This window comes from Enhydra lutris, unplaced genomic scaffold (assembly GCF_002288905.1).
Source record: "Enhydra lutris kenyoni isolate GAN:26980312 unplaced genomic scaffold, ASM228890v2 scaffoldscaffold101, whole genome shotgun sequence".
Lineage (NCBI taxonomy): Eukaryota > Metazoa > Chordata > Mammalia > Carnivora > Mustelidae > Enhydra > Enhydra lutris.
Window position 1 is genome coordinate 1,618,646 of NW_019154185.1, and position 21,798 is coordinate 1,640,443.

The 21,798-nt window shown below is 54.0% G+C and overlaps 1 protein-coding gene across 5 annotated transcripts; it reads right to left on the reverse strand.

Annotated features, from left to right (window-relative positions):
• Window positions 1-4,396: 4,396 nt before the first annotated feature.
• On the reverse strand, window positions 4,397-16,692 carry LOC111139337 (four and a half LIM domains 1). Of its 5 annotated transcripts, XM_022491601.1 has the most exons (7): window positions 16,361-16,457; window positions 8,966-9,147; window positions 8,461-8,635; window positions 7,714-7,883; window positions 7,067-7,253; window positions 6,256-6,455; window positions 5,716-5,868 (listed from the first exon to the last, which is right to left on the reverse strand). In XM_022491601.1, exons 1-7 carry the CDS (start codon window positions 16,380-16,382, stop codon window positions 5,785-5,787), a joined length of 1,020 nt encoding a protein of 339 aa, XP_022347309.1. In that variant the 5' UTR covers window positions 16,383-16,457; the 3' UTR covers window positions 5,716-5,784. The 5 variants fall into 5 exon arrangements, with proteins under 5 accessions (XP_022347310.1, XP_022347311.1, XP_022347308.1 ...); XM_022491602.1 differs by lacking the exons at window positions 6,256-6,455; window positions 16,361-16,457 and adding an exon at window positions 16,632-16,692 and having other exon boundaries at window positions 4,397-5,868; XM_022491603.1 differs by lacking the exon at window positions 6,256-6,455 and having other exon boundaries at window positions 4,397-5,868.
• Between the last annotated feature and the right edge of the window lie 5,106 nt (window positions 16,693-21,798).

Consider the following 21,798-nt stretch of genomic DNA (forward strand, 5'->3'; position numbering starts at 1 on the left):
CCTGCCAGGTCTGCACTTCGTTTACACTCAGCCTTGGGAGGTAGGGACCAGAGCTGCTTGCCTTGCCCTAGCCACGGCTGCAAGTGAGCACAGGAGCGGCGCCATTCTTTGGTCTCCGCGATAGGCGTACACACACGCATACGCACGTACGTACGTGCATCCACACTTGAGCACACACATCCCGCACGCACGCAGAATAGGTTTCTTGAAATCTGTCAAATTCTGCTTACACACACCATCAATTAAAACTTGAATGCAGGGGGCGCCTGGGTGGCTCAGTGGGTTAAAGCCTCTGCCTTCGGCTCGGGTCGTGATCCCAGGGTCCTGGGATCAAGCCCCGCATCTGGCTCTCTGCTCAGCAGGGAGCCTGCTTCCCTCTCTCTCTGCCTGCCTCTCTGCCTACTTGTGATCTCTGTCTGTCAAATAAATAAAATAAAATCTTAAAAAAAAAAAACTTGAATGCAGGATAGTCCTACTGCTAGTGAGTTTGCTGGCGAATCACAAGGAGTTTCAAGCAAGCCTGGGTTCCTTTCTAGCCACCAGCCTTTGTAAAAGGAAGGAATTCTTTCTGATTCTTTAATTCTTGGGCATTCAGAGTACTGTACCATTGTTATGGGCTAGAACTTGGTGGCTTAGATTTGAAAACTTTTTATACACTAGCTCTTTTGTATAGAAGGCAGAGACAATCATCCCGACAAAGAGTTTCTGGTATTTTTCTGCACAAATGTCACATGTTGAAACACTGTTACACCCATGTTTGTATGTGTGCTCTGTGAAATAAACTTTGCAGATAAAGCAAGTTTTCTTTATCATTCTTTTTTTAAAAGATTTTATTTATTTATCAGAGAGAGATCACACAGGCAGGCAGAGAGAGAGGAGGAAGCAGGCTCCCTGCTGAGCAGAGAGCCCGATGCGGGGCTCGATCCCAGGACCCTGGGACCATGACCTGAGCTGAAGGCAAAGGCTTTGACCCACTGAGCCACCCAGGCGCTGCTTCTTTCTCATTCTAATCATGAAACCCTTACTGCCGGTGATGTGAAGGTGGCCCTAATTGTTAACCAGGCTGTGAATGGAGGCAAGTGGTGGGTTCAGTAAAAGGTGAGCAGACCCTCTGCTGTCCCCCCTCAGTCACCCATGGGGCACGGAGGTGCGTATCTTCAAATTCTGTGCCTGTTTCAGTGCTTGTTACTCTCTCCAGCGGTGGCTCTTGGCTTCTCCCGGAGGCCAGTGGTCATAAAGTATTTTTCTCCGGGGCACGTGGGGTGTTCAGTGAAGTGGCTGCTTTGGGCTCAGGTCATGATCCCGGGCTCCCTGCTCATCGGGGAGTCTGCCTCTCCCTCTGTCCCTCCCTCCACCCACTTCGCCTGCTCGGGTGCTTGCTCTCTCAATTAAATAAAATCTTGAAAAAAAAAACTCCTAAGTATCTTTATATTTACTGTGGTAAAATTCACATTTATGTTGGGCAACTATGTGGTTCCAGAACATTGTCATCACCCTCAAAACACCCGTCCCTTTTAAGCAATCACTCCTCACCCGCCTCTGCAGCCCCTTTAGGAGGGTGCGCACGCGCGGGCAGTGGCTGGGCGCGTGTCGTCCTGACTTCCGACCCCTCCCCGGTCCTGTGCGTGGCTAAACCCCTCGTTCAGACCTGCCCGTAGGTGTCTGCTTTCCTCCCCGGAGACACATTCTGTTCTGCTAGGTTTTGTTTCCGACAGACGAGGCCCCTGTTTATCCCGCCTCGGGGGCTGGTGCCGAGAACAGCGGCAGCCCCCCCCGGGCGGGGCCCCCGCGCACACCCCCGCCCCCCCCCCCCCCCCCCCGCGCGCTCGGCCTTGCACGTTGCTGGTCCGGCTGCAGCCGCCGACCCGATGCGCCGGGCGCACGCCGCCTGCAGCCGCTCCCAGCTCCCAGGTGGCGGACACTGGCTGAGCCCCTTGAACTCTGGGGGTTTAGGACACCTTGGTTACCTTTCGTGTTCCTTCCTCTCTAGGTAGTCTCTTAGTGTCCCTGCCCCTGAGGGACGGCCAGCGGGTTCTGCCTATGAGCCCGTTTCCTGTACCTGTGTCCTCTCGCTCAGGTATGGTACCTTGGGACAGCTCTGTTCCAGGCCGCCACAGCGGTGCGGTAGGGACTGCTGGAAAGAGTGCTGGACAGGGACTGAAAGTACTAAAGTCCCACGTCTTAGCTGAGGTGCCTGTGCGCTTGCTCTGGGACTTGGCTCGTGTTTTCACGTGGCCCTGCTATGGTCTCAGAGTCCCTCGTGGTGAGAGAGGAAAGAGCAGCAGGAGCTAGTGCCAAGAAGCAAAAACCTGGAGGCAGGCTGGACCCCACAATTCCATCAGGGGTCCATTCCTGGCGGCCTGGTGGTGCCCTCCCCCCAGCCCCCTGACCTGCCACCCCAGGGCCATGGAGGCCTGGTTTGAAGAAGCAGGCCCTGGAGAGGCCGCCTCGCTGTTGCTCTCCCTTCCCACCGATCCAGCCGCAGTGTTCCTGGATGGGTGCATCCAGGGGGTTCCCCAAGTCTGGTAATAACCATAGTTACATCTACACGTGCCATATGCCAGGGACTCTATTATTAGGCATCTTTAAACCCTGTGAGGATGGGTATTCATTTTTACCTAGGACGACACAGATTGGTGGAGATTGGCACCTGTTCAACATCGTACAACCAGGAAGAGGCAGAGCTGATGCTCAAATTCAAGTATGATCGTAAAGCCAACAATCCCGTCTTGCTTTGCGAGTGGGAAGTGTCCTGTGGCTTGCATGGTGGGTAACAGACTGCCTTTGATGCTGGAGGTATGAGCAAATCGCTAACATTTATCTAGTGCTTTTACTGGATGTCAGTCGTCAGGCTGAGTGCTTATGATGTCATCTGCATGTGATTCCGGGAGGTAGGAATTCTGTCACATTTTACAGGCGAGGAAAGCCCAGAGAGGTCAGGTCTCAGTGGCATAGTGAGTGGCAGAGCAGCTGGGATTTGAACCCAGGCCACCCGCTGCAGAACACACCCTGTGAACACACAGTATGTTCTTGATATTCCGATCCCCGTAATTACCAGGGAGAAGAGGGTTCTCTGATAAAAAGCTGACATCTCCCCTCCCCGTGTCTTTATAGCATCCGTCTGCAAACGGAGTACTGAGCGGACCTGATGGTTTTCGCAGTGTGATGCGGCAGACACAGCCCCTACCGCGGGGGGCTCACCATTTCGGTGGCAATGCCCGCTCACGATGACCTCTGGCAGACCTCTCTGACCTTCCGCCTTCTCACCTGGAAAATGGGGCCATAGTGCCATCAGCGGGGGCTGTGAGGGTTAGTTATCAAGCCAGACCTGCTCGCGGGTGAGGAACGGGGAGGAAGCAACCTGCTGGTCCGGGGAAGGCAAGGCCTAGCTGGCCAGGCCGGCCTGGCTTGGGCAGTGCCGAAGGCTGCGGTTGTGGTGCATTTTCACAGCGGACCCTGGCCCTGGTGTAGGCTGGAGTTTTGCGGGCCAAGGGGGATAGGAAGGCCAAAGGGTAACACAGGATGGAAGATGAGCATAGAATCTAGGGCAGATGAGAGAAGTCAGGAAGGGAAGGGGCTGGGAGCAGTCAGTGGACTGGGGGCCAAGCACCAGCTCGGTGAAAATAAGGACCCCCCCCTCCACTGGGTCCCTGAAGGAAGTCCCCACTCCACGCCAGGCTTGTCTCCTCTGGGATCTACCCCTTACCGCGGTCTCCATAACCCGGCCAGCTCCCTTGGGAGGGAGGATCACCCCAATTCCTCACCCCACCCTGCTCCCTTGGGGCTCCAGATGACTCAGCACTTCTGTGGTTTTAACTGCTCATTTCTCTAGGGAGACAGACACAAGGGGCTGTCACCTGCTCATAGAAATGCCCGTGGTCTCTTGCTGACAGGTTGATTCCCTGCTAACATGGTCAGGTCCACGTTAGCACGAGAGCGGTCCTGCCCTTTGCTTTCACGACTACGGCTCCGATGCTCATCAGACCGTCGCCCCATCCCCGGGCCGGCCACAAGGGGGAGCGAGTTTCTCCCGAGGCCCGAGAGCGGAGGGAGCCCTCGACAGCGGCGCTCCGAGGGGCACAGGGAAAGGGCAGCCTTCAGCTGCCATTCCCTTTCTACTCCCCGCCTCCCCCGCCCAGGCCCCCCACCCCGGTTTCTTTCAGGGATGTGAGCATCTGTGAAATGCTTCCTTGGGATCAGAGTGGGGTTTTGCTGTTTTTAACTGGACCCGAGGGCTCTTACAGGTTTTATCTTGCTTGGAATTCCTGTTCCATGCTGCACTGAATGGAGTCTGCGCTTGAAGTAAGGAAAACAGTCATTGGGGTTCTGGGATCCCCAGTCGTGTCCCCTTACAGCAACCCCAGCGGCAAAATGAAAAGACCAGGCCAGTTGTTTATATGCTGCTTTATTTCTGTAAGGATACACTGAAACGTTAGAGGATAATAGCTAATGACAAAATGCAGAAATGAGCGTCGGCTTCGCTAACCACTCCTACAAGAATGTTCGTACGCACTGGCATTATGTGTTCACTTGTGGTTCTGTCTCGTTATACTACGTCCTAGAACAATGTCGATGAGAGTGCGGTGAGGTGAGCACTACATGGGCATCCGGCTGGCCCGGGAGGGTGGCCGCCACGCCCCCAGAGATCCCGCTAAGCTCTGAGGGGCAGTCCTTTAAGAGTCGTAAGAGGGACTGAACCGGGCTCTTCACCACGGGGACCAAGAGCAGACAACTACTACGTTACATCACTGTTCGGAGACATCCTGTCGGGTCAGTGACCGTCCCGGTGCCTGCTCAGCTACCCCTCTCAGGTGTTAGGGTTACTTCTGTAGGATGGATTTCAAAACTGCAGGAACGCTGGAGGGGGCAAAAATACTGACATGCAAGTCTCCAAACCCATAAACTATGTTACTATTCATATTAAAACAAAAATATTAAAAAAATAAAAGAGAAAGGGCAGCTGGGTTAGTTCTGTTAAGCCTCCAGAAGCATTCGCGGTGACGATGTTCCTGAGCAACAGGCTCGTTCTCTCAGGTCTGCCTACACTTTGCAAATCACCTGCACGTTCCACGCTTGAAAGTAGGAACGTTCAGAAAACACGCCACACGGGGAAATTGGAAGTTAGTATGGGGGGGGGAGGTCAGTTTAGAGTTACTTAACAGCTAAGTTCAAATGTTAACTTTCTGGAAATTCGTATCAGTCGTTCAAAAGCACAAAAGAACAGAAGAGACTCTGATGAGCAAGTTCAACCATGCAATTCGCTACGTTTGCTTTCTGCTCACCAAAGACGTGAGCAGCCGAGTTGCAGCAGCCGCTGCAACTCTCGCGTGGCCCGGGGACACGGGGACACGGCGGGTCCTGGCTGAGCCGCGAGACGCAGCTCGGCAGGGGCTTCGTGGGGTACGCCGCTTGCTTGTGTCACTAAGCAGCTACATGGTCAGCACTTTCTGCTCTAGGATAAACATGCAGAAGAGTTGGTCTACCTAAGTGTGTGTGTTCTCATGGCAGCTACGGAGATGTGTACGTGGCCACTACATCCTAGCGCGAGCACTGTGCGCCCTGGTGGGAGTGACAGCGTAGAATGGGGGCAAAGGCAGGAGGAGGACTTCAGAGGCGAGAGGCCACTCTGGCCCGGGGGGTGGCGCTGGCCAGAGGGTGAGGACACAGAGAACAAGACTCGATTCCATTTTACAGGACAGGAGCCCCTGTCACTTTACAGCTTTTTGGCACAGTCGGGGCAATACACTTGCTCCTCGTGGAAAACAAAGCGCTTGTTGGCCAGGTTCACGGAGCACTTTTTGCAGTGGAAGCAGTAGTCGTGCCAGGATTGTCCTTCATAGGCCACCACACTGGAGCCTTTACCAAACCCTGGGGAGACAACAAAGCAAACAGGGCAGCTAGCTGAGTGCGGGCGAGAGGCAGGCCGCCGCTTGGCCCGTTCACGTTCACAGAGCCGACAAGCACGCGGGGGCCGCATCGGTCCGGCCCCCCCCCCCCCCCCGGCCCCCCCCCCCCCCCGGCCCCCCGCCCCCCCCCCCTCCCCTCAGTGCGCCGCCGCCACCCTGCTCTGGCTCTCCAGGACCTGAGAAGATGCCGGAGCTCGGCCACGAGCCCACACTCCCCTGCCACCACTATTGCCCCTGTGACGCGCACCGACCTCCCAGCATAACCACTTTCTTTGATTTAGGTCAGGGCCATGGCATCAAAGTGGCCACCAGGAGGCAAACTTGGGCTGTTCGTGGGGTGTGCACTTACCGGGCCTCGAGGAGCTGCTAAGCTTCGATTTTTTCTATAAAGAACCACCACCCACGAGGGACAAGTCCTCTCTCCACCCGGATGCCTGCCCCGGAGGTTGGCGCTGGGAAACAGGGTGAGAGGCAAGCGTTTCCCGTGGCACACTGGGGGCTTCCTAGCTTTAGAGACTGGGTGGCTCACTCTTGACACAGTCCTTTTCCCTGAGGATGGCAAAAGTCTTCTCAAATGTACATTTCAAGGCTCCCCGGGGAGATGGGAAAATTGGAGGCGGGGAAAGGGCCCAGGGCACATGGACCGCGGCCGCGAGATGAGGAATGAAGTGATTAGCTCTGCTCTGATCGCAAAGAAGCTGCCCGCAGCGACCCCTCAACTAGCCTGCCGCTAGGGGCGCTCTAAACCCAGCTTGCCGCTCGCCAGCTTCCCCTCCCCCCCTTCCTCCCCCCCAACCTTGCCACCACCCACCCCAGACCTCTCCCTACCCCGCCGGACCCCCCCCACCTCACCGCTCCCCTCCCTGCGCGTGAGTGCGCACGGTGCCTGCCTGCCCGTGGCCGTGGCCGTGGGTCTCAGGCTCGTGAACTCCGGCCGCGTCGTTAGTCAGCAGTAGTCAGGAGGTGTTCTGTATGGCAAAGGCTAGGCTGGCCTGAGGGAGAATCCGAACTATTGGGGGGGGCCTTCAGGATCACAGTGGCAGGGGGAGAGGACATTCTCTGGGGCCTTTGTGGATGAAACCGACGACGGAGGAAAATGAGAGATGGTTACCATGCGCAAGACCTAGCCTGGCAGACTTAGCAAGGACTCTTTAGCCTACCAGTGATGGGGTTCTTGCATCCAGCACACTTCTTGGCCACAAAGTTCTTGTAGCAATCCACGCAGTAATACTGGTCCTCCACAGCGGTGAAACGCTGCCCAGCCAGCTTCTTAGAGCAGGTAACACACACAAAGCACTCGGCATGCCAGGGCTGATCCTGGTAAGTGATTCCTCCAGATGTGATGGCCTAGACCAGGGAGTGTAGCACCGGATTCAGATTCAACAACCATTTTGTTGAATGCCTACCATGTGCCAGGCACTGTGCTGGGCGCTTCGGTATACAATATCTCATTTAATCGCCACAACAGCCATGGGAGGCAGGTGCCATTATTATCCCCGGGTTCCAGATGAAGACACCGAGGCTCAGAGAGGGCGAGCACCTGCGTGAAGTCACGCACAGCCAACCCGGTGGCAGAGGCAGGCCTCTAGAGCTGGGGCCGCCAGGGGCCTCCACAGTGAGTGTGTCCCCGGACAGCAGGCCAGGGCCCGGGCGCCACTTTCTCCTGCCACAGCCTCCTCATCTGCAAACCGACAATAATAATTCCCACGTCGCAGGGCCGTCGTGAGGATGGAATGGGATAGTGTGTGTGCAAGTGCTCTGCAAGCTGTCCAACGCTTCTAGAAACAACCGTCCCTTGACAACGTACCTTGTTGCACTTGACGCAATGCTTGGCAAATTTGGTCTCATGGCAAGTCACGCAGTAGAAGTCCTCCCCTTTGGGGAAGAAGCTTCCAGTCCCGATGACTTGTTTGCAGTTGCTGCAGGTGAAGCAGTCTTTGTGCCAGATGGTCTTCTTGTACTCCACGTTCTGATCTCCTGTGGTGGGAGGGAAGCCGGCGAGAGCCGCCCTGTCGGTGCCCTGCAAGGGGCTGTAATCCATGCCCCCCACCACCCTGGGCCCTCCAGAGGGGAGGGAATGTAGGCCCCGCAGGTCTCGGCCTCGTGCTTCCAAAGACCCTCCCCGTGGGGGCCTCTCTCTCCACCGGCCTACCTGCCGGGGTGGCGCGGACCCAGCTTCCATCAGGGGAGGAGTCGATGCCTGAAGCCCCGCCCCGCGCCCCGGCCTCGGTGGACCCGACCTGGCTCAGAATTCCACCCTGAGGAGGTCGCATGCTTTGCTCACTCACTCTACCCAAATGAGAAAGCGCTACATACTTTTCACTTCTTTCTCTTGCCACAGACCGCTCTCTCCAGTGTTCTTTAGCTGCCGAGTGTGTGCGTGTGTGCGAGCATATATGTGTACGCAGATATACGTGTACGTATATGCGTGCATATATACGCTAAGACCTAAGCGCGGCTCACAGCAGCATCACCCCACCACCACGAGCCCCGGCATCAGCTCGGCCCTGCGGGCCTGCTCCCTGGCTGCCCCGGTGGGGAGAGGGGACACTACCTGCCACGATCGGCTTGAAGCACCCCTTGCACTTGGGGGCATCCTCCCGCGTGGTGCACTTGTTGCAAAAGATCTTGTTGTCCTTGGCCACAAAGGTCTCATTGGCCAAGGGGTGCAGGCACTTGGCACAGCGGAAGCAGGTGTCATGCCAGTAGCGGTTCTTATAGTGAACCTCCTGGAAACCAAGCAGAAGGAGACGAGCTGCTGTGAGAGATGCTTGGGGGGCGGGGGCAGGGGCCCTCCCATCAAGCCCAACATCTGTGGGGCAGACTACTGTGCCGACACAGTCCCTTACACCTGGAGTCCCTGAGGTGTTCTTGTGAGTCACATGAGAACACCGAGGCGAGGAAGAGCTCCTGGGGACCCCCAGACCGGGGCCGGGGCGGTGGGGGGAGCTGAGGACTCGCGATGGAAGCCGGAGCCTCCACTCCCTCACCACCGCATCCCTGCCGGCCCTGCCCTGTACAGGAGTCCCCCGCCCCACACACCAGGCCAGCCCGGTCACCTTGGAGTCAGCGCCGATGGGCTTCCGGCACTCCACACAGGTGTTGGCGCAGAACTTGTCGAAGCACTTCAGGCAACAGTGGTGGCCATCCTTCTGCACGTATTTCTTGCCCTGCAGGTTGTCCCTGCAGTAGTGGCAGTCGAACTTCTCAGTCATGGTGCCCACCTTGTAGCTGGCTGGACCTGCGGGGGCAAGGAGGCAGAGCAAATGAGCCCACGGAGGAAGGGGACAGCGGTGCGGTGCCACCAGGGCCTGGAGGTCAGGTCCCTGCTGCCGCCGAGCCTGGCTGGGGATGGGCGCCAGGACCGGACGTCCTTCACGGGGACCCTGGGAAGAAACAGCCCCCCCACTGGCCGGGGATCAGAGTCCGTGGCCGGTGGGTCCCCGGGAACATGAGAGAAAGTCCTGCTGGAGGAGGAGACAAGGGGGTCAGGACTTGTGTTGGCCAGACAGGGCTTCTAGAAAGGTGTGGTGCCTTCGAGCCGTGGACACACAGCTTGGGACACGCGCCAGTGGCCGCTCCGGGAGGCAAGCTGCTCGGCAGCCCGAGGAGGAGGAGCCGCTGCTCTGCTCCCCACACCGCCAGCCTCGGGCTCTTTCTCCCAGACCACGCTCCCATCTGCAGGAGTCAGCACACCGGACAGACAGACTGGGGCTCACTGCCCAGAGAGGAGAGGACACTGGCCCCGTGAACAACCCTTATGGATCGGTTCAAAATGAACCATCTGATCCTTCAAATCCGGCAGAGCACTTTGAAATCCCAAACGGACCCTAAAGAGCTCCATCCAACAGAGTTCACGGACCCCCGAGGCCTGAGCCATGACCCCGGAGAGGACTTCTCACAACAGCATTCTCCATCTGTACTGGCAAGGTCCGCCACCGTGAGCACTTGTCACGGCGATGTGCCGTTCTATGACACGCCAAAATCCAGGCCCCCCCTTTGTTCGAGCAAGTGAGGCTCGAGAGTCAACGAAGCATTTGCGGTTTTAAAAATTGCGACGAGAAAGTATGATTGCGGGGGGGGGCAGGAGAGAAAGGCTTTTAAAACGTGTTAAGCTGATCATTCCAAGAACCCCTTCCACTGCCTTCATATAGAACAACTCCCCTTGTCCCCAAGCCCCCACCACCCCCTCCAGACCCCAGACTGCACGTCTGTAATCGCCGTGAGCTAAGGCACTCCGTTCCTCCGCCACCAGAAAGCTGCCAGATCTATGAGCTCCCAATTTCTTGAAACATATGCTAATTTTCCCTGCTCCTCCTGAAAAGAACCGTACGTGGGTAAGTAGATAGCAATTATTTAATTTGCGCAGGAAACATGAGAATGGAGAGAATTTTCTCCAATTACCCACCAACACGGTTCTCGCGCTAGCAAATACCCCCGCGGAATCTAGCGAGGGAACGAGGCGAGACGAACGAGCAGCTGCCCGGTACTCACCGTGGCTCTTCCACCAGCTGAATGGCCCCGGACTCCCACTCTGGGTCCCATTCCCAGTTTTTTTATACAAACACATGTCCAAGTTGTTTGGATCCCGTTGCCACAGGCAACCAAATAGCACAGAGTGAGCTAAGGAAACCACACCCTGCGTCTCGGAGCCCGCCTCGGCCAAGGCTGGTGAACTCTCCCTCGGAGCTGGGCGCATTTCAGAAGCTGGCCTCCAGACAAAGCACATCGCACCACGGATGGGTAGAATGTTCTGGGCCAGCTGCAGCCCCTGCTCAGGCTGGCCCTTGCACAGACCCCCTCATCTCCAGGGAGCGAACGACGGAAAGCGAGTGGGTGGCATTCTCGGGCAAAGACAGTTGCCTGAGACAGTTGTGCCAGAGCTCAGAGGTTCATCGAGACCAGAGAATGGTCCCTAGCGGCACTTTCTCCCCAAAAAGGCCAGAGGGATGTTCCCTTATGTAATTGGGTTAGAGAGGAAAAGCAGAGACGCAGGGGGACCGAGGCCTGGTCTCCTTGAGCAGCACGCTGTTTACCCAAGGCAGCTTCGAAAGGGCCATTAGCCCCTGTGCAGACAGAAAAAAGTGCCTGTCACCGTGAGAGCACGCGGACAATCACTCTCCTCCTCTCGGCCCTGCCGGTCTTTCACAGGCCACACGAAATCCTCGTCTCACTAGCTTTTCCATATTGAAATCGTGCTCTCAACCAAGATGGACTTTCTTGTTAAGAGCCGAGTAGAGAAACCAAGTAAATGCCAGGAAGTTCAATTATCAGCGGCTCCGAAATACCATTTGGCAGGAAATCAGAACTTTTAAGATTAGACGGCACCGGCTTCCTGCGTGGCGAGGAATCGTGGCTGCCTTAGCCCTTCGGAGACTATCTTCCTGGACCATATGGGGACATCCCTCCTCCTCCCTCACCCAAGTCCCTATTTAGCATAGAACTTGGAGTCACACTCCCTTTCCTATCATTCCTTTGACGTCTGCTGAAGAGGAAATGGCCTCCAAATATTTCTATATGTGACAGCACAGCGGCGAGTGCCACCTGACGGAGTCCCGTCTCGTGCTTTATGGCAGAAACTGGGGGTCAGTGTCCCACAGAAGAGCACCGCCAGGAAGCACAGGGAGGCCCCTTTAGGTATTTGGAGCTTGGGGGAGAAGAAGAACCACTACAGTAAGAGAGCTTACTGCCGAGCCTCTTTCACTTGAAAACTACCTACTTTCAAACAGTCACGGGGCGCCTGGGTGGCTCAGTGGGTTAAGCGTCTGCCTTCGGCTCGGGTCATGATCTCAGGGTCCTGGGATCGAGCCCCACATTGGGCTCATTGCTCAGCAGGGAGCCTTCTCCCCCCCCCCCCCCCCCCCGCCCCCCCTCCCTCCTTGGGCTCTCTGGCAAATAAATTAAAAAAAAAAAAAAAACAGTCACTTTGCCAATGCCAAGTTCTTCACTGGTTACTTTCATGGTTCTAGAACATGACTTGCTTGGAGTTTTTACATGTCCAGCTGGTGAAATAACCGCACGGCTCACCAGCTGAACACGCAAGCACCAGGACAGGGTCCCGAAGTGGGTGAAAGGGAAATTAAAGAAGTCACCTCGAGTTAAGGGTGCCGCTGTGGAGAGGTTTCGAGTCCCGGCTTTTGGGCATTATTAGTTTTTCTTTCTGCAGAATGAAAGCCCAGGGCCACCCTCTGTTCCCCGCACTGCACACTTGAACCCGAGCCTGCACCCAGAGGGACAGATTTCAAAGGGCATGTCCTCTTAGGGCTCATTTCCACAGTAGACTCAAGCCTTTTTTGTGTGTGTGTGGAAACACTTATTTGTCAAGATAAAATAGGCACTTCTAGGAACGTTAGCTTTTATTGCCTAATAAGTAAACAGGCTGGAAACACTTGAGGCATGTTAACAATGCTGATGTCAAATTCATGAACTTTAGTACTTTTTTTGCAATGATTCCAATGAAGTCGAACTCTGGGTAACCTGAATTAGTTTACCTCATGTTTTTCTTTCTTTTTTTTTTAAGATTTTATTTATTTATTTGACAGACAGAGATCACAAGCAGGCAGAGAGGCAGGCAGAGAGAGAGGGGGAAGCAGGCTCCCTGCTGAGCAGAGAGCCCGATGCGGGGCTCGATCCCAGGACCCTGAGACCATGACCTGAGCCGAAGGCAGAGGCTTTAACCCACTGAGCCACCCAGGCGCCCCTACCCCGTGTTTTTCTAAACCAGGATTATTGGGTCCCAAACTGTTTCAAGCCTTCACGGCAGCGTGCTTAGGAGGAAGCCGGAGGGGTACGTTCCTGCTGATGAGATAGTCCCCGTGTCAAAACTGTGCATGAAGCATGAACGGGTACGAGGGCAGAAGAGTCTGTTACTGCTTGTCTTTGGAGCCACTAATAGCTCGGGGAGAACAGAGCTGGGACACACAGAGGTTCCCAAAAGACAGCCAGCGCTCTGGTGTGTGGGCTCCCCGAAAATGAGCCACAGTGAAATTCTGACTTCACGAGGAGACAAACAGTTTGTGCCTCCCTCTGTTTCCCCTTTGTTAGAAATCAGAGAATGGACAAAAATGAAGATAGCATTTCACCTGTCTTGGAGGCTCCCTTTAATCTTACTAAATTAACATATACTTAAAGCGTTTATCTCTTGGGGGTACTTTTTTTTTTTTCTTATCTCCCTACCCGGGTCGCCTTCCAACCTTCCAAAACTTCCAGATCTGCTTCCCCTGACCTGCGGCTGTTACCTGGGAAAGGGCGCCTCATCAGTCATCATACAGTCATCACACAAGTCACTGGGTACAAAGTTACTTCCCTTCCTGCTGGTCCCCGCCAGCCCTGTGGCTGTGTCTGCCCTCCCGCAGCTCTTGCACTCATCTCAGGCGCCGATGTGTGCCCCACAGCCGTAGGCAGGAATGAGGGTTGTCTAGCACAGAAGAAGTTTGCAAATTCCCGGGGGCCCTGCCTCTTGTCCACTAAGTCACACGCTATGACCGTGGATGGATAGATTTGGGGGGTCGTTAGATCACTGCCACAAAGCTCCTAAAACCTCTTTCATTCAAAGCATTTTATAACAGATTTGTTTTTAAAAACCAGGGCACAGCTCCTGCCACCCTAAGGGGCTGACGTCTGACCCTCAGGCCTTCAGAGAGGTAGCAGGTTCAAATGCGGTTGGAAATGTGACCGGCTGATCGCATTTTAGAGACTGTTCCCAGGATGGCAGACTGACTTTCTTGCCGTGCCTGCTTCAAAGGACACATCATTCTTCACTTAATAAGTAAGCTTCCTCTTTCAGAAAATTCCTGAACGACAGCCAACATGCTAAGAGGTGCCTACATAAACCTCAGTATCTCAGTAAGAAGTTTTGGCTCTGATGCCATCACGTACACATCAGAGAAACGTCTCATTAGAGAAGACTCAATTTGTATTCAATAACCTCTCACTTGTGTTTTTATATGGATTTTCTCACGTATTTCTTGCTAATGTCCACTTTCCCCCTCATGCCTGAGTGGCTCAAAATTGGAAGGTTTAAGGAAACCGTGACCAGGAGGGCAAAGGAGCATTCTTTGACGTGCTCCCCCTAAGTGGCATAACGAACAGCGCAAACGATGAACTGCAAGCCAGAGGGGGGAAAAAATTCGGGTTATTTCTGGTCTGTTAATTGCTAAGTCCAACGTACCGGTCCGTTAGTCACCCCATGTATAAATACTGACTTGCAAAGAAAGGGTATATTGCTTTCCCGAGAGGTGTCGTCAGACATTTGGGAATAAATACCTAACTTGCTGCGATGAGACGGAGGTCATGAGTCATGGCTGAAAAGTGGTCTCTCACAAAATTTCATAGAAAATCAGAAAGTGGTTTTTTTCCCTTAAAAACAGAAATGACTCAATGCTATTTGCAAGTTCGCTTGTATGCTGCATTTAGAGAAAAACCCATAATCTCTATCCCAGTCCTACTTTGTCCAGATACGAAGCTTTTCTTAAGGTTGTGCACATTAGGCAAGCACCTTCCTTTGATTTTCCGCCCTGGCAGCAAGAGAACAGGGGTTCTTAGTTTTTCTTGTTGTGCTAAAGTCACTGGTGGCCGTTACGTGGTCATTAGAAGTACACATCACTCAGGTTTCACCCTTGACCAGCTCTTCTGACTACCATTTTTCAGTTATTTTAAGAACCCGACTCAGTGTGATTACTTGCTCACCCCACCATGTCATTTTCTATCCCTGCCCCCCAAAAAAGACTGCCGGGTGTGTGTGACCCACTGGGCAGTGGCTGGCAAAGGGAACGAATGGCGATGTAGTAGGGCAAATGGTCTTACTTCCCTCCCCATCACCCCCAGTCTGGCCCTCAACTTGCAAGGCCAAGGGTAAAGGAACTGAATCTACATAATCTTGCAGCCTGAAAGCGTTCAATACCAAAAGTATACATTCTTGCCCTTGAAATGTCCTTTCAGCATAGGGACAGCCACTAAAAACGGATCCCGAACCAATGATCTGAGCCTCTCCTTTGTCCATACAAAACCCACTTCAGGGCAACGAGCAATTTCTTCACGTGAGGACTTCTCTCTCGTCTGCTTCATGGACCTATAAACCTAATGCAATACAAAACGACAGCTCCTGGTTTTAAAAATCATCTAAAAGGTGTCAATAATCTAATTTAGTCATGTTTATCGTCTCCAGATTTATATAAAGCAAGATTCGTGTCTGGATTTGGTGCAAAGTAAAACCAGAGGTTGGTATGTTGTAAACAGGTCACCTTTTGAATGTATTTAAATGTATTTTCAAATGTATCTCCTAATCCGTCCCTGAATTAGTAAACAAACGGGGAGTTAGTTACCACGTGTTCAAAGTGCACTGGAACAAGTGGTACAGTATCTGCCTTGGGCTCAGGTTGGGATCCTGGGGTCCTGGGATCAAGTCCCCACATCAGGTTCTCTGCTCAGCGGACAGCCTCCTTCTCCCTCTTCCCTCTGTGCTCGCTCTCTCGTGTAAATAAATGAAATGTTTAAAAAAACAAAATAATAAAAAATAATAAAATAATAAAATAAATAAATAAATAATAAAAAAATAAAATACATTTTGGTGGGCAATTACAAGTTTTCAAAAATCACTTTTCCAAAAGACTGCCACCAAAAATTACTTTGTCCCGTAATCTGAAAGCCAGGAGAGAGGACAAAGTGCCTGTTTGTAAGAGAGGGGACCGTTCCTTAGGCAGGGAGGGCAAAAGAGCCACAGCGACATGCCTGGCTTTGGAGGAAAGACGGGCAAGCAGGGTGACTTCAGAGAGCCGAGCTTTCTGGGGAAGATGACCTGTCCTTCAGTCCTTTTGCCCCTGTTCCACGGGTGTCTGTCCACGGCCAAAGGGCTTCCTTCATGTCAGGTTGCAAAACAAGAAGACGACTCTCACGGTCATGATGTTCTGGAGATTCTGAAATCTTGCCCCTTTTCTGATAAGAACAATTCCTAACCTGTTACACTGAAAGGATCATAGCTGCTCCTCTGCGCCAGGACTAAGCCCACCGCTCAGGAAGGGGAAGATGTGGTGAGTCATTTACGGACTTTCTCCGGCCCCATACTCAGCGGCCCTTCCCTACACACCTTAAATTCGATTTAAAGCAGTCAAGATGAATGTTCCTATCTTACAAATAACAAAGAATTGCTCCCCCCCCCCACCCACCACCACAAAGTCTTTCCTCGCACAATGTCTTACAATTTCACAGGATGTCCTGAAAAATGTAAAGTATAGTCATAAGTTTACATTAAAAAAAACACACAAGCCACTCACACTGCCTTTTGTCTCTGAAACAACGATAGAAAGCAAGGACAGGACAGAGATGAACTAGGACTTATTTAGCCTCTAGACAAGCCTAAAATCATTTCATTAAAAAGTATGTTTAAGTCGAGTGATGGATTCACTGCTGCAAGAAAACCGCGCTCGACAGAAGATAAAGAACAGGAAGCTTTTTACCTGAGTGCCTATGGGAAGCCATGGCTTAGAGACCAAGTTCAGGAGCAGCACCTAGACCCGTCTTCCCTCGACCCCAGCTGATAAGGCTGTGGCTCATTTGTGAACATACATTTAAGGGGAAGCGGCTAACACAAAAATAACCGAGAGCAGATGGCCCACCCCTCCCCAGAGATCACAACCTTAATCCCACTAGAAAATTCTTAACCATTTTAGGTGATCCAAGAGAGAAGAATAGGACCCAGTAAAAATACCAAACACTACATATAAATACCTGTGGGGCTACTCAGCATCCAAATTAGCTCCAGAGCCAGAGAGGCCACATAGAAAGTCATCCCTGTACCGGAATAAAATTTGGACTCGGCTCTGGCATAGCTTAACGCTGAGCCACCCTTATGAATCCACTTCATATGCCTAAACAGCCTGTGCTGGGCCCTAGGAAGAACTCATTTTTGTGCTGTTAACGAGAGAAAGAACCATAAGGGACAGACTTATGTTAACCAGTGTAATTAAAAGGTGTTAGACACTAGGAATACAGAGGTCGGGGCATTCTCCACGTCCTCCTTGCTATGTACCAGACACCAGCAGAAGAGTGAAAGAGCTACTCTAGCCACACATCTCCTCACTGTCAGAGGACAGATGGACACCTGTATAGTCGCCATGTACACAAGGAGGATGCTTTGTCCCACAGATGAAATCTACTGCTTTCAGTGTCAGGGACAACAAAAGTTAAAAAAAAAATAGAAAAAAGGATGAAAATGAAGAGGGTGACCTAACATGTTGTAACAGCTGGAGGATGGCCTCTAAGTCCCTCCATGACCCCGTGCCCGTTCCTTCTCTGCCCTTATCCCACCCGTCCCCACACCCGCCCGCACAGTTCACTCGAGCCTCACCCTAGCTTCCCGGCTGGCCTCTGCACCCTCCAGACACGCCCCACCTCGGACCCCAGCACCCGCTCCCCCAGCATGAGGTGCTCCTCTACCTCCTTCCTGGCTTTGCTCCAAGTCACTTTCAGGGACATCTCACCGCACCACCTATTTAAGGCTGCAACCGTGCTCCCCGCCCCCACTCTCTATCCGTTTCCCCAGTGTATTCCCCACAATAAGGGTCTGCTGAGAAATGAATTAAGAGAAGCAGAAAGTGTTCATCAAGCCTCATATCAAACTAACACACAGTCCCACCCGGAACCCAGAAAGTGTCTTCGGCGGCTGAACATCAAGGAAGGCCTCCGACCTTCACTCATGGGCAGGCCCTGGGCTCAGTACCATATAGACACTGCCTTGCCTAGCGCATGTCACCGGTTTCAGCCCAGTTCTGTGCCCCCATCCACCCGCAGCAGGCTGGGGGCCGGTCTTGTCTCCTCTCCCCAGCCTGCAGCAGCTGAGCCAGAACTGCTTCATGGATATGTGCGTGAATGAGTTTTATGATGATTGTGCTCTTCAAATGTTTAGTGAAAAAGTTATTCTTGGGGCGCCTGGGTGTCGCGGTCCGTTAAGCAACCAACTCTTGGTTTTGGCACAGGTCGGGATCTCAGGGTCATGAGATCGAGCCCCATGGCAGGCTCTGTGCTCAGTACAGAGTCTGCTGCCTCTCTCTCTCTCTCTCTCTCTCTGTCTCTCCCTCTGCCCCTCCCCTAGCTCACGCTCGCTCTCTCAAATAAATACATCTTAAAAAAAAAAAAAAAGAATGCACATGAGCAGGGGGAGGCACAGAGGGAGAGGGAGAGAGTCTCAAGCAGGCTCCCTGCTGAGCCCAGAGCCCGAGGTGGGGCTTGATCTCCCAACCCTGAGATCAACACCTGAGCTGAAACCAAGAGTCGGACTCTTAACCGACTGTGCTACCCAGGCGCCCTGAGTAAGTTTATTCTGAAAGACAGCTGAAGCTGTAAGTCCTAGTTAGCTAGAAAATGCCAGAACAACAAAAACTGGGAGGTCGCAGGCAAATTTATCATGTATTTCGTCCAGGAATCAGCCTGGGAGAAGGAGGGTGACTCCCAACCCTCCACATCCCCTTTCTCAGCGGCCTGATGAAACGCAACAGGGAGACTGGCCGGCTGGGACCATGCGGCACCCCTGAAGTAAAGGTCCCTGAAATAAAGGTCGCCTGGCAGAACCACGTGTGTCGTAGCAGATAATTGACCTTTATGAACCGGAAACCAGACTTGAGCGAGGAGCGTTCGAGGCCGAGCTTCCCCGCAGGAAGCCAGTCCTGGCTTCAGGCCCCGCATCAGGATAAGTGCGGGAGCTCGTTGCGTTCTGAAAAGTCCCAACAGACCATGGACAGACGGACGGCCTCACCGAGTTAGCATACCACCAGAAACCTATTTTGTCCGAAACATGAGAGAAAATACATAAACCAGAGAGTCTCTTTCTGACCCGTTATTAGCTGGCGGCCGAGAACAAGCCGGCCGGAGCGGGAGCCCGGCCCTGCGGCTCCCCCCACCCCGCCCCTGCGGCTCCCCCCACCCCGCCCCACCAGCCGAACACCCCTCGTTCCTTCCCAAGCCTCAGGAAGCACGGACGGGGTCCCCCTCGCTCGGGACTCCAAGTCAGAGCCACACTTTCACAAAACCCAGACAGAAAAGGCCCTCGGTGAGGTGACAAAGGGCTCCTCGTGCAGAGGGCTGGTGACTCTGCCCTGCCTGGCGCCGGGGGGTCACGGACCGGAATAGTCGCTGCTTTCGTTAGCGTCCGAGCCAAGTTCATTACATGTTGCCAGTGTGATGTTTAACGATCTCCGCGATCGCCATGGTGTTCACAAGGCGCCCGCGCGGACCGCTGCTGGGCCGGCCGCGGTCTGAGGAACGGACCCCGTCGCTGCCCGAGGGCCGTGCTCCGGCCTTCTCTCCCCTCTCGCTCTGGCGGGCGATCTTCCAGGGAGTGTCAGGCCTCAGAACCCCTGAGCTTCCTCTCGCGTGCGATCCTCCGAGAACCACTCGGTCCGCAGCTGTCTGTCTGTCCTTCTCCGCCTTCCAGCTGCTCTGCATCCTGGCCGCCGCCCACCCTGGGCTCCGCCTGCAGGGGCCGCCACCCCTGCCTTCGTGTACTTTGCACTGCCCGGATGTCACGCTGTGCTGCATGAGCCATTTTTCTGGTCACAACGAGCACGAGGCCGTCCTTCCTTCCAAAGCGCATCGACACTGGGCACGAGGCACCGCGAGGGTGAAGCAGGGCACGGCGGCCGCCCTGTACACACGAGGGGGCCCTGAGACTCGGCAGTGGCCGAGCTCCGCGTGCGGGCTCAGGTAGGGCTTGGGGGACCTGAGGGCCTGGGAGCCGGCCCCGGAGGACGGGTCAGAGGGGCGCTCTGAGGACAGGCACGGCGGGAGCAGGGCTGGAGAGCGCAGGCGCTCCAGAGGCGTCAGGAGCTGGGGCGGGGGGGGGGCGGGAAGAAGTGGGGGAGGGAGGATGGGAGGGAGGCCAGAGGCGGGGAGATAGCCTGGAAGGGTACCGCTGGGGCCTGATGATGTGACACGGAGCGGATGGCGGGCAGGAGGCGAAAGGTCCGGGAAGACAGGGAAGCGCTAGGATATGTGGGACGCCAGCAGAGGCCGGTGGGGGGGACCCTCCAAGGCGCGGGGTCGTGGGGGTCAGGGCAACCCAGGGGGGAGCCTGGGACGCAGAGCCAGCAGGAGGAACAGTGGCACTGTGTCTGGGCCCTTGTGAGGAGGTTCTTCTGAGGGGTCCATGGCTCGCCCCCTTGAGGGTGAAGATCCAAGTTGTTGCATTGGGGGGGGGGGGGGGGGGGGGCAGGGGGGGGGGGGGGGGGGGGGGGGGCAGGGGTCTGACAGTGTGGTGCCGGGGGAGTCGCGTTTGTGGGCCTTCCTGCAGGGCAACCCGACCCGCAGTCTCTACCTCAGGGACACCACACCCCGGGGACCTACGAGTCAAACACAGCCAATTCGGTGACCCGGGTGGCCCACACCGCGGGAGCTTCCACATCTCACAGCCTGGCTGGTGGTGCCCTCCTCCCTCCCCTATAGTCTCCTCTGACCAAAGAAATTTCCAAAGGGTTGAAAACGTATTCCCATGAGTACGGCCAGAGGTCAGAGCCCAACAACCACGTGGGATGGAGCGTGTACACACACCAGGGGCCTCATCCTCGCCCATTCGCACACCTGCCCTCGTCTGACCAAGCCCATGACTGATGAAAACACTGGACCAGGGCTTTTTTCCTCCACAGAACTCTGTCTGGCCACTAGGCCCTCCGCCAACAATTTTACTGAGTGACTCTCCAACCGCGAGCTTCGGGCAGCTGGTCATGCACTATGATATGATGGGATTCCACGGCGGGCTCTCCGGAGTATCTCTTGTCCTGTGTGCTCTTGCCAGCAAAGGCCCAGTACAACTTCAGCCATCTCATGTTCCTGTCAATCTGTAGGGTGGGAAGAAGACTTTTTCCTACTGACAAGTCAAATTTTGCAAAGTCACTGCGCTTAAATGTCATCATCATAATTCGGGGCAAACACGTCAAGGTGTAAGAGGAGGGAGTTCCCCCCCAAGAACCACATAGGGGACAACTTCATCATGCAAGATCCAAAAGAAAGCAAAGCCCCAGAAAACTGTGCCTCCCCAAAGGCTCCCCGAATTGCAGGGCAAAGGAAAAGGAAGGCCCACGAAAGGCAAAGGCCTGCCACCAACGAGGTCAGCTATGGGCAGTGGAAGACCCTGTACACAGCCAAGCACCTCAAAAATGCTCATCATGCCAGAGAAGACCTGTCCACCTCATACTGCACCACGGCTCACGTGGTTTCCTTGTAATCCTCGCTTGGAGAGAATTGAAACACGAGCCATGGCCTGCACTATTTGATTTTTGAAAATGTCATTCTAGGATTAGGGAGAGTTTTATTTTTTTATTTTTTTAAGATTTTATTTATTTATTTGATATAGACAGCGAGAGAGGGTACACAACCTGGGGGAGAGGCAGAGGGAAAAGCAGGCTTCCCACTGAACAGGGAACCCGATTGGGGCTTGATCCCAGGACCCTGGGATCATGACCCGAGCCGAAGGCAGATGCGTAAGGACTGAGCCACCCAGGCGCCCCTACTAAGAGTTTTAAATGTCTCCTCCTCCTGGCGTCTGCCCCTAGAGTCTCACCGACATGTAGGAATGAGCCCAACCACATCCTATAGATATTTTTATGGGCCTCTGACCAGAAATCGCCATCGGTACAATCAATGTTGAACAAATGATTTTCAGAGTAAGCCACTATAATGACTTCAGATTAAAAAAAAAAAAGGAGTGGCACTTAAAACAGAAAATAAAGAGGAAAATGACTTAAGCGAAGAAACAGAAACCAGGAAGAGTTTTAGAAGGAAATACGTAATGTGAATGCAGAATCTCAGATAGATGAAAATAAATGTTTCATGAAACTGAGAAGCTAGCCAGGATAAATCTTTGTCATATTTTAGGTGTTAAAATTCTCTTCCAGTCTATTTCTAC